Consider the following 12,144-nt stretch of genomic DNA (forward strand, 5'->3'; position numbering starts at 1 on the left):
CCCGCGTCCGGGTGAGGGAACACTGTGTCCAATAATTGTACTCGTCATAAGGGGTCTTTGGGCTGCACTTTGTCGGGCCCCTCACCTCACCATGGAAGATCAATGATCTTTTAATTGATGCAGGCATTGCGAGGATTTACAGCTGATTTTGCAAATGATAGACATTGGCAAAGAGCAGAGCAGGAGCTGACACTTTCGACTGCTTTGCACAAGTGTTATTCACGAAGGAATAATATGAAAATTTATAGCCAGTCAGAGCAATTCCTCAGCTTCAGTCCAGTGTGTGAACAAAAGTTCCACTTGGCTCTCCACTTAAAGAGCAGTGTCTATGGTCCTTGTCCCTAAATGTAGAAGAAACTGTTTGTTTTCTATGGTCCCTGATAGTGCTGGGTGATATAACGATACATATCATGGGGACGATAGAAAAGTGTCTATCGTGATATATTTTCTTCTATCGTCTCTATCGTTTCTATCGTTTCTATCATAATTGTATCAATGACTCATGTAAATATTTCATTACATAGACTACGAGGAATGTTATAGTGTTGTCACTTTGCATACATTCAGTTTATATAAGTGATAAATAATAAGAAAAAATAACTATTTTGCGAAGAACCTCCGTTTTGCGACATGACGCTGCTTTACGTGTGGGTTTGCGACATGCTTTACAGCAGCGGCTTTCTGTGCGGCTCGGTGGCACAGACCCACCGTATATTGTGTCGGCATTTAAGTCATAAGTGCTGAAAGATGGAGACACATGAAGTATCAAACTCGGGGTTGCAACAATTAGAGACAGCTAGCAGGCAGCCCAAGAAGAAAGACTTTTACCAAAACAAGGGGGGACGTCTGTGATTTGGTTCAAGAAGTCTGACACGGAGCAGAAAAAGGTAATATGCTAACTCTGCTATTAGACTGTTTTCTCATCTGACGCCAACACAACAAACCTCTTTTATCACTTAAAGAAGAAACACGAAAAAGAATATTTAACAATCCAAAAAGTGCAAGGTCAAGCAAGTTGTAAAAGAGCCGGGGAAAGTTGCGAAAAGGAAAACAATAGCCAGCCGAAGATAATGGAGTCTGTTGTCATTTGACACATATATTGCTGCACTAAAATGTAGCAAATCTCATTTGTGAAAGTTCAGTTAAATGTCACTTCGAAATAAAGCTTGAAAAAAGTAAGAAAGGAGATTATTTTTTCATATTTTTCAGAGAATAACTGACAACGTACGTAATTGGGGTATATCGTGATATATATCGTTATCGTGATATTAAATTATCCATATCGTGATATAGGATTTTTTCCATATCACCCAGCACTAGTCCCTGACTGTAGAAAGCTGTTTCTATGATCCCTATCTTTGACTGTAGAAGGCAGTGTGTTTATGGTCCCTGTCTCTGACTGTACAATGCAGTGTTTCCGTGGTCCCTGTTCCTGATTGTAGAGGGCAAAGTTTTATGTTCTCTATCTATGGCTTTAGAAGGCCGAATTTTTATGGTCTCTTTGTTTGACCGTAAAAAACAGTGTTTCAGTGGTGCTTGTCTCTGACTGTTAAAGGCAGTTTTGTTTGGTGTCTGTCTCTAACTTTAGAAGGCACTGTTTCTACAATCTCTGTCTGAGCGTAAAAGGCAGCGTTTCTGTGGTCACTGTTTCTGACTGTAGAAGACAATGTTTCCATTGCCCCTGCCTTTGATTGTGTAAGGTAGAGAGAGCTTCTGTGATTCTGGTCTCTGACTGTAGAGGTCAATGATTTTATGGCCTCTCTCTGGCTGTTAAAGGCAGTCTTTCAGTTGTCATTGTCTCTGAATGTTAGGCAGATTTTCTGTAGTGTCTGTCTCTAACTTTATAGGGGGGTGTTTCTATGGTTCTTGCTTCTGACTTTAAAAGGCAGCGTTTCTATATTTCCTGTTTCTGATAGTTCTGATAGTCTTTTGATAGTTACTGTCTTTGACTCAAGAAAACAATGTTTCTGGGGTTGTAGTCTCTCACTGTTTAGGGCCGTATTTCAATGATCCTTGTCTGTAAATTAAGAAGGGAGTGTTTTTGTGGTCCTTGTATCTGACTGTAGAAAGCAGTGATTCAATGGTCTCTGCCCCTGGCTGTAGAAGGCATTGTTTCTGTTGTCCCTCTCACTGACTGTAGAAGACAGTGATTCTGTGGTCCCTGTCTGATTGTAGAAGACGGTGTGTCTGGCGTCACTGACTGTTGAAGGCAGGTCTGTCGGACTTTAAAAAGCAGTTTCTGTGGTACTTGTGCCTGACTGTGAAAGGCAGTGTTTCTGTGGTCTCTGTTTCTGATGGTAGAGGGCAGTGTTTCTGTTGTTCCTTTGTCTGTCTGGAAAGCATTCTTTCAGTGATCATTGTCTCTGACTGTAGAAAGCATTGTTTCTATGGTCTCTGACTCACTGTAGAAGGCAGTGTTATGTAAACTCTGTCTCTGACTCTAAAAGGCAATCTTTTGTGGTCTCTATCCCTAAGTTTAGAAGGTAGTGTATAGGTGGTCCCTGCCTCTGCCTGAAAAAGGCAGTGTTTCTGTGGTCTATGTCTTTGACTGTAGACAGCTGTCTTTCTGTGGTCCCTGTCTGACTATAGAAAAAAGTTTTTTGTGGCCCTTGTCTCTGACTTTGGAGGGCCTGACACTGTTAGTATGTGTAGCAACAGAAAGAGAAACAAGAGTATAGTTTTTCAGTGTTTCACTTTTTTCTGTTTTCTAAGGTCTGTTCAGGAAGCAGATCACCAACCAAAGTAAGTGGAAATAATTGACATTTTTAATATAACTGCAGTTCTAACCCACTCTTGCATTAATATCACATGAGATTCAACAGGAGCTAAATAAAGTGGAAGAATTACAATTCCTTATACACTTGATATAGTCATTGTAACTTTAGTTTGCATTTAAATAAAAAAAATACCAAACAGTACAAACTTTAAAAGTAACAATAACAAAATACATTAGGCCCAGTAATTATCATATTTTCAATCAAATTGGAATAACTAACAGATTAGATAATCCTACCTTTCTCTTTCTCTAAAGATAATTCTCATCAGGGCAAAGTTTTATTATTTTTGTAAATTTTCTAGTTCTTAAAATGTAGATGTATGAGAGTTTGGTTGTTGATGCAAAAACTTGGAAATGAGAGGAATTCAGAAAGGCTGTGGAGAAAGACTTTTGACTGGCCTCGAGGAGGTTCTGGCAAACCATTCTGTGACTCAGAAAGGGAAAGCGGGCCTTGTCCCCGGCTGTGCTTGGCTTGGGTGGGACACTGCTGATTCAAATTGTGGATATTGTTGGACAGTGGAAAGACCACTTCAAGGATTTTCTTATTCCAGCCACCATGTGGAGGTAGAGTCTGAAGACGCAGGGAAGATAAGTACAATGCCATTGCAGAGGTTGCCATGGTTATTAAAAACTCCCCAGTGGCAGGACATCAGAGGTGGATGTGATTCCCTCTAAGATATTGAAGGCTCTGGACATTGTGGGGCTTTCATGGTTGACATGTCTCTTTAATGTTGTATGGAGAACTGGGGCAACACCTGCAAAGTAGCAAATTAGGGTGGTTGTCCTTGAGGCATTCTGTGGGGAGTAATACGGGTGTATGGGGTGCCAGGGTTGCTTTCATGGATTCACGGCCCCTGTATAATCAAAGCAAGAGCTGTGTCTTGAGTTTTTTTTCCTGGTGTTGGTTGGACTCTGTTGGGGCTGTCCCTTGTAGCTGATCCTGTTTGTGGTGTTCATAGACAGGATCTCAAGGTGCAGTCATGGAAAGGAGGGGCTGGTTTAGGAACCCTGAGTTTTAAACAGCTGGGATGAGAGTCAGTTACTCTTACTCTGAGGCCATGGTTCTTAACCAGAAAAAAGTGGAATGGTCCCTCTGGGTTGGGGATGAGTGTCTGCCTCAAGCAGAGTTCAAATATCACAGTGTTGTTTGCAAGTGATGATAGAATGGAGTGAAAGATGAAATGATGAATTGGGGCTTGAATTAATGAGGATGTTGCTTCAGTAAGTTGTGGTGAAGAAGAGCTAAGCCAAAAGTCAAAGCTCTTGATTTACTGGCCTGTCTACTTTCCAAACCTCACCTATGGTCATGAGACATTGATCATGGCCAAAAGAACAAAATCTCAAATAGAAGCGGGTAAAATGAGCTTCCTGTGTATGGTGGCCAGGATCAGCCTTAGAGATAAGCTGAGGAACTCCAACTTCTGGGGGTAGCTCAGAATAGAGCTGCTGCTCCTTTGCATTGAAAGGAGTAAGCTGAGGCGGTTTAGGCATCTGATTAGGATACCTTCCAGATGCATCCCTTTGGAGGATTTGCAGGTATGTCCCACTGAAAGGAGATCCCCCTGGGGAGAGCCAAAACTTGCTGGAGGGATTATATATCCTCTTTAACGTAGGAACACCTTGGGATGCTCCAGGAGTGTTCTTCCTGGACATTTTGCTTCCACTACCTGACCACAGATAGGTGGTAGAAAATGGATGGATGGATAAAAGAAAAAAAGCAATGTCCACATTTAGGTACTGGCTGTTTTTAGCTGTAGTTATGATCAGTTTGGACACTACTGCAATAAAAAGGAAGAAGTTTAGGGTCCTCAAGTCACCTCATGAAATGTGTGATGTTTTATGCTGATGTATGATTATGTTGTATAAGTTTCCTGGAGCAAATCAGGATGCAGAGGGTGTTTGCTTTATTCTAATGTCTCATTGTTGTTATGTTTAAAGTATGATGGGCTGGATCGTCAGTGGAATTGGTCGCATGCTGCCTCGGCCTGTAGCGAAACTGGTGAGTTATCCATCAGAGAGTTGTTATACATGCAGCTCAGGCCATTTGACCATCTGTATCTCATTTGTTTCTGGCATGCAGGATGCAGGAGGTGATGAGTTGCAGAACAGTAAGTACAACCTTTATGCAGCTCACTGTAACACATCAGATTCTGTTGAGTTTAGCCACATGTCACTGAATTGTTGGTTCTTCTGAGTTAATCACTGAAGTAGTGTCAATTTTTGAACTCAGGATCACTGGGTTTGACTTAATGTGGTGAAGTTGGGTTGGGTTTAGTAACTTTAGTGTGGGAGCTGAGAAACCAACCATGTGAAGGGCACTTTCTGTGTACTTCTGGTGCCAGTTCCAAGCTTGGATAAATGGTGAGGGTTCTGTCAGTAAGGGCATCCAGTGTAAAACTTGGACCAAAACAAACATGCAGATCACAAACAAGACCACTATACCTGACGGGTTAAGACTCAGGTTAACCATGACCTCCTCTGGTACTGTTAACTAACAGGGTGCTGGTGGAAATTGGACTACTTTTGGTCAACAATCTTTAAGGACAGGAGGAAGGTGTGTTAGGAGACAGAGAGAAAAAGGGAAAAGCAGGAGTGTGGAATACATTCAGTAGTGACACTGAATGTGGAGACGACTAGTAGAGGTAGAAAGCTTACAGACTTGATGGAAAGAAGGAAGGTTGATATTTTGTGTATTCGGGAAACCAGATGGCAAGACCAGGAGCATTGGAGGTGAGACAAGGTCAGACAAGATCATGAGCTTGAAGTTGAGGGTGTAATTCTGAATGTTGTCCGTTTATATGCACCACAGGTTAGTTGTGTTTTAAGAGAAAGAGGAATTCTGGAGTAAGCTGGATGAAGTGGTAGAAGGTGCCCCCAGTGAGAATTGTTGCTGTCAGTTCAGGGAAGAATTAGGGGGTAGCGAGGAGGGCGAGTGGACTGTGAAAGTACAGCTAAGGTACTGAGAGAAACTGGCATGAAGATACTTGGTGTTTCTTTTGGTGAGGGGAAAAAGACAATAAAAAGTGGTGGTGGAATGAGATCATTCAGAGGACAAAGGCAGCTAGAAGAGGGGGCAGACAGGATGGAGTGGGTGGAAACAAGTGTCAGGGCTGATGTATGACAGAGAATAGTAGCAAGAGTGAAAGTTAACATTTAGAAGACAGCAGTGTGACCTGCTATTATGTAAGGTCATGAGACAGTGGCATTTTCTAAAAGACCAGAGGCTGAGCTGGAGGTTGCAGAGATGAAGATGTTGAGATTTTCATTTGGAGTGACCAGGATGGACAGGATTAGAAATGAGCAGATCAGAGGGACAGCTAATGTTGAGTTCAGAGATAAAGCTAGAGAGATGATTTGAACATGTTGTGAGCAGAGAGAGTAGACAAATATTGGACAAAGGATGTTGCAGACTGAGGCAGGAAGAGAAGAGGAAGCTCTCTGGGAAGATTCATGGATGTAGTGAAGGAGGACATAAAGATAGTTGGTGTGACAGTAGGATGCAGGGTGCGATGGAGGCAGATGATCCACTGTGGTAACCCCTGAAGGGAGCAGCTGAAAGACAAAGAAGTGTGAGAGCTGAGAATTTAAACTTATCTAATGTTTATTAAAACCAACCAGTTGGATTTTCATTTCTTAACTCTATGCAGTCTTTAGTTCTTGTTTTTTTTATATAAAATGTGTAACTTATGTTCTCTCTTGACTGATTGGTTGTTGGTGTGGTGATTGGCAGGGTTTAGTGTCAGAGGTGAGGTTGATTCTAACCAAGCTACTTTTCTCCTTCTATTTCAGGGGAGAATGTCAGCCTGAGCCCCTAAAATAAAAGGAGAAGGAAGCACAAGACAGAGTCGCTCACACTGACAGCAAAAGTATTTGTAAAGAACTATGGTTCAGTCCAGTAGTGCTCAAATATTGCTACACAAAGAAGCTTTAATTTTTCACATAATTTACCTTCACTTCCTGATCAGACAAACTGAAGGAAGATGTTGGAAGAAGATGATTATAGGAGTCTTATGAGAATCTTCAGCCTGATGTTACTGATGATCATCAGTTAGTACTGACAGGAGGTGCTCTATCTCAAATATCAGTGCCCTGGCAAATAATAATCACTGCTGTAATAGAAAAACAACAGAGAGGAACAAGCTTCAGCTTTGTGCTTCTTTCTGGAAGCTCATATCTATAGATCTGAGATGTAGGCTCCAGTGGCTTGCTTTTCCAAAGGTTTTTACTGGATTAATGGCTGCAAAATCCCTGCAAAAAACATACCAAAAATAAAAATATTGTCTGAACAAACAGTCAAGTCTTTTGAGTGTTTTTTTTTTGGTTCAACATAGAAGTACAAGATAATCAGTTATTCAATCAACTAAACAACTTTAGTCAATCAGTCAATCACTAACCAACCAATTAACCAATTAATGTTCACAATACAGAGGTGTCCAACAAATTTGATGACTAAAATATTGGTTTAAGACAATCTTTAGATTTAAATGACAAAAAAAATAAAATAAATAAAAAGGCAATGTTACCCTTTTGTAGGTTGTTCTTCCTTCAGAGTTTTAGTTTCCTGGTTATTTAAAATGTCTGTAGAGGTGCAAAAGCCCATAGTGTTTCCACAAAGTTGAACAGTGCGTTGCCCCACAGCCCAAAACATTCTACCTCCAAAACAAATTCTCCAACAGTTCTTATTCTAATTTGATTCTTTGCAAACATTTTGTCTCATCATGTGATGACGTTAGTCAAACAAGTTGAAACATGACAAGGTTGATGCTCACTGCATGACATTGTTAATGAGCAGAACTAAAACATCACATGAATTCACTGACTTTTACTCAAAAGATTAATGATTGAAATTTGTGTTACAAAAGATTTCAACAGCTATTTTAGGAACTAATGTTTAACTGTGGATAACACACACATCTGGTTGTAGTCCAGATTTGTTGCTTTTACTTGATGACATCACCAGAGACCCATTTGCATGATGACTGGTTGGTGGCTGTTCAAGAGTTTTGGCAAGAGACGGAGCAACAGTGCTCACTATGATAGAGCCATCAACATTAAAAAAGATAGATTAAGCAACTTCCTTTTACTGTGACCAATTGGAGCCAAAATGTCAATTTTTTGGGAGCTGCCATGTTGTATTTTGAAGCCGGAGTCTGTGCACTCAGGATGTGGGGCTGCACCAACAATATGAACGTGTTGCCTACACACCCTCCTAAGTCTCTAACAGGCTGTCATTCACAGAGTAACAAGGAAACCTCAAATAGCTCACTGAAACTAAGAGCATAAAAATGACTAATTTGTTGATATGGATGGGGCAAGTTTGTTCTGGAACCAGTCACTAAGGGACGCTCATTTTTTATGGCTTCAACTTCTGGCTTCCAGTCCCATGTCTAAATATAATCAGTGGCAGTTGGTGTTGATATTAGGTGGGTGGGCTAACACATTGTAAGATGCTATTGATTACATTTTAGCAACAAAAGCACCTAATCTTACTTACCTAAACTTTAAAAACATCTTTTTGTCCCTTTTTATCATAGTGACATTAACAACAAGAGTTGCAGATCAAAAAGTCAGAACATGTTCAGTTCTGACCTGTACTGTAACTGTAACATGTTAAAGATGATAACTGGAATTATCACAGCTTATTTGCTTCACATTGCACCAAACCTCTTGACACAAGCAGCTCAAACTGATTCAAAGTCACAGTAATACCAGACAAATAAAGCTCAACAAAACATGTGTTTTGAGAAATGCAGACCTTGTTTGAAAGGCTCACACAAATGACTTTTCTGAGACAAACAACAAAAAAGTTCATCCTTTTTCATTGAAGTCAGATGAATTCTGGATGAAGTCCTGCTCAGTAAACAGGAGCTATGCTGCCAGGGGCTTCATGCCCCTAGTAGGGTCACCCAAGGCAGACAGGTCCTAGGTGAGGGATCAGACAAAGTGCAGCCCAGTGAGACCCCTTATGATGAGTAAAATTATTGGACACAGTGTTCCCTCGCCCAGACGTGGGTCACCGGGGCCCCACTCTGGAGCCAGGCCTGGAGGTGGGGCACGTTGGTGAGCGCCTGGTGGCTGGGTTTTCACCCATGGAGCCCATCCGGGCACAGCCCAAAGAGGTCACATGGGTCCCCCTTCCCATGGGCTCACCACCTATGGGAGGGGCCAAAGGGGTCAGGTGCATTGTGGGATGAGTGGTGGCCGAAGGTGGGGACCTTGGCGGTCTGATCCTCGGCTACAGAAGCTGGCTCATGGGATGTGGAATGTCACCTCTCTGGTGGGGAAGGAGCCTGAGCTGGTGTGTGAGGTTGAGAGGTTCCGGAAATAGTCGGGCTCACCTCAACGCACAACTCTGGCTCTGGAAACAGTCTCCTTGAGAGGGGTTGGACACTCTTTTACTCTGGAGTCCCCGGTGAGAGGCACCGAGCAGTAGTGGGCATACTTGTTGCCCCCCATCTTGGTGCCTGTACGTTGGGGTTTACCCCGGTGAATAAGAGGGTAGCATCCTTCCGCCTGGAAGGAGGACAGGTCCTGACTGTTGTTTGCGCTTATGCGCCGAACAGCAGTTCATATTACCCACCCTTTTTGGAGTCCTTGGAGGGGTTATTGAAGAGTGCCCCTCCTGGGGACTCCCTTGTTCTGCTGGGGGTCTTCAACGCTCACGTGGGCAATGACAGTGAGAGGGAGGGGAAAGCAGTGCAGCACCAACACTGTTTATAGTGGGGTGGTGTGCTGCTGACCTCGACTCGGGATGTCGTGGGTCGGTGGGTGGAATACTTCGAAGACCTCCTCAATCCCAACAGCACGTCTTCCATTCAGGAGGCAGAGCCTGGGGACTTTGGGTCGGGCTCTCCAATCTCCGGTGCTGAGGTCACTGAGGTGGTTAAAAAGCTCCTCGGTGGCAAGGCTCCGGGGGTGGATGAGATTTGCCCGGAGTTCTTTAAGGCTCTGGATGTTGTAGGGTTGTGTTGGTTAACGTGACTCTGCAATATTGCGTGAACATCGCGGGCAGTTCCCCTAGATTGGCAGACCTGGGTGGTGGTCCCCTTATTCAAAAAGGGGGACCGGACGGAGAGTGTGTTCCAATTACAGAGGGATCACACTCTTAAGCCTTCCTGGTAAGGTCTATTCGGGGGTTTTGGAGAGGAGAGCCCATCGGATAGTCAAACCTCGGATTCAGGAAGAGCAGTGTGGTTTTTGTCGTGGAACACTGGACCAGCTCTATACCCTTAGCAGGGTCCTTGAGGGTGCATGGGAGTTCGCCCAACCAGTCTACATCTGGTTTGTGGACTTGGAGAAGGCATTCGACCGTGTCCCTCGGGGAATCCTGTGGGGGGTACTCCAGGAGTATGGGGTACCGGGCCCTTTGATACGGGCTGTTAGGTCCCTATATGAACGGTGTCAGAGCTTGGTCCACATTGCCGGCAGTAAGTCGGATTTGTTTCCAGTGAGAGATGGACTCTGCCAAGGTTGCCCTTTGTCACCGATTCTGTTCATAATGTTTATGGACAGAATTTATAGGTGTAGCCAAGGTGTTTAGGGGATCCGTTTTGGTGACCTTAGGATTGCGTCTCTGATTTTTGCAGATGATTTTGCACGCAGTGATCTACAGCTTTCCCTAGAGCGGTTGGCAGCCAAGTGCGAAGTGGCTGGGATGAGGATCAGTGCCTTCAAATCCGAGGCCATGGTCTTAACCCAGAAAAGGGTAGAGGTCCTTCTCCGGGTTGGGGAAGATATCCTGCCCCAAGTGGAGGAGTTTAAGTATCTCGGGGTCTTGTTCACGAATGAGGGAAAAATGGAGCGGGAGATCGACAGGCGGATTGGTGTAGCATCTGCAGTGAAGTGGGCACTGTACCGGTCTGTCGTGGTGAAGAGAGAGCTGAGTCAAAAGGTGAAGCTCTCAATTTACCGGTCGATCTACGTTCCTACCCTCATCTTATGGTCACGAGCTTTGGGTAGTGACCGAAAGATCAAGATCGTGAATACAAGCAGCTGAAATGAGTTTTCTCCACAGGGTGTCTGAGCTCTCCCTTAGAGATAGGGTGAGAAGCTCAGTCGGAAGGGACTCAGAGTAGAGCCGCTGCTCCTCCACGTCGAAAGGAGCCAGTTGAGGAGGCTCGGGCATCTGGTTAGGATGCCTCCTGGACGCCTCCCTGGTGAGGTGTTCTGGACACGTCCAACCAGGAGGAGGCCCAGAGAAAGACCCAGGACACGCTGGAGGGACTATTGCCCCTTTTACACAGGCTCTAATTCAGAAGTCCCACTCTACTCCACTCTACTCTGCTCGGCTCTATAAAGAATGCATCGCGTCTACACCGGCCAGTTTGGTCGGTAGCAGAGGAACGCCTCCTTGTGTTGCGAGGGGGATGCCGTGCAGGGGTGGGGTGGGGGTGTGCTTTGAAAACTTGGCGCAAGTTGTGTAAACAACGGAAGCACTATGGACAACTTTGGCCCTGTGTTGTTGCTGTTATGGGGATTCTCCTGAGACTTCAGGAAGAGAGGCGCAGTGGAAGAAATGCTCTGGATGCCGCGAATGTTGTGCATAGGACAGCTGTTATCCGCCAGGGATTTCAGGCTTTACAGCGCCTTCAGCTGGGGGACAGGTGGCATATACGTTGCAGGGTAAGCTAACGCTGTTGTTTATATTCCTACCGTTCGCTCTTTATGCTTGCATCTGGTCACACCCACGACCAATGAATGAACAAGAGCTAAGCTTGCGCCACCCACGAAGCAGGGCCGGCCCGGCTGGCCCTACTCCGAAGCAGGGACCAAAAAAGCAGGGCCAGCCTCGAAAAAATGCAGATGGAAACGCACGCAAAGCAAGCGGAGTAGAGTGGAGCCGGGACTTTTAGAACCCTAGTAAAAGGGGCAAATGTCTCTCGGCTGGCCTGGGAACGCCTTGGGATTCCCCCAGAGGACCTGGCCCAAGTGGCTGGGGAGAGGGAAGTCTGGGTCTCCCTGCTTAGGCTGGTACCCCCGCGACCCGATAAGCAGATGAAGATGGATGGATGGATCTTTATTGTTAATGTTAGGGAGGGCTTAGCCATCTATAGTTGATGCATATAATTTATTTTTGTGTCCTGAATCACTTACCACACATATTGTACAATTTATGTTACATTTTCTGTGAAAAAAGATATTATACATGTTGGGTAATATTCATTTTGTTGCTTTTGTTTATGCACAAAGTTGTCACCTCCTTTTCCCCTCTCACAGGTTGAGGTTGTGTCTCGTGTAAACAGTCCAGTCTAATAATTAAATTAGGGAGTTGGACATGCTTTTAATTTTAACTGTGTAAAAAAAAAACCGAGAGACAGGTACACTGCTTTATGGATTGAATTTCTAATTTGATTATAAGTAAAATTTCG

General features: G+C 44.1%; 1 protein-coding gene across 1 annotated transcript in view; it reads left to right on the forward strand.

Annotated features, from left to right (window-relative positions):
* The window catches only part of cngb1a (cyclic nucleotide gated channel subunit beta 1a), a 74,260-nt gene that overhangs the window by 19,212 nt on the left and 42,904 nt on the right, over positions 1 to 12,144 (forward strand). The window contains exons 13-15 of the mRNA XM_037979988.1: positions 2,713 to 2,742; positions 4,715 to 4,775; positions 4,857 to 4,884. Coding sequence (XP_037835916.1) covers positions 2,713 to 2,742; positions 4,715 to 4,775; positions 4,857 to 4,884 — 119 coding nt within the window. The remainder of the gene's footprint in view (positions 1 to 2,712; positions 2,743 to 4,714; positions 4,776 to 4,856; positions 4,885 to 12,144) is intronic.

Source organism: Kryptolebias marmoratus, linkage group LG15, assembly GCF_001649575.2.
Source record: "Kryptolebias marmoratus isolate JLee-2015 linkage group LG15, ASM164957v2, whole genome shotgun sequence".
NCBI lineage: Eukaryota > Metazoa > Chordata > Actinopteri > Cyprinodontiformes > Rivulidae > Kryptolebias > Kryptolebias marmoratus.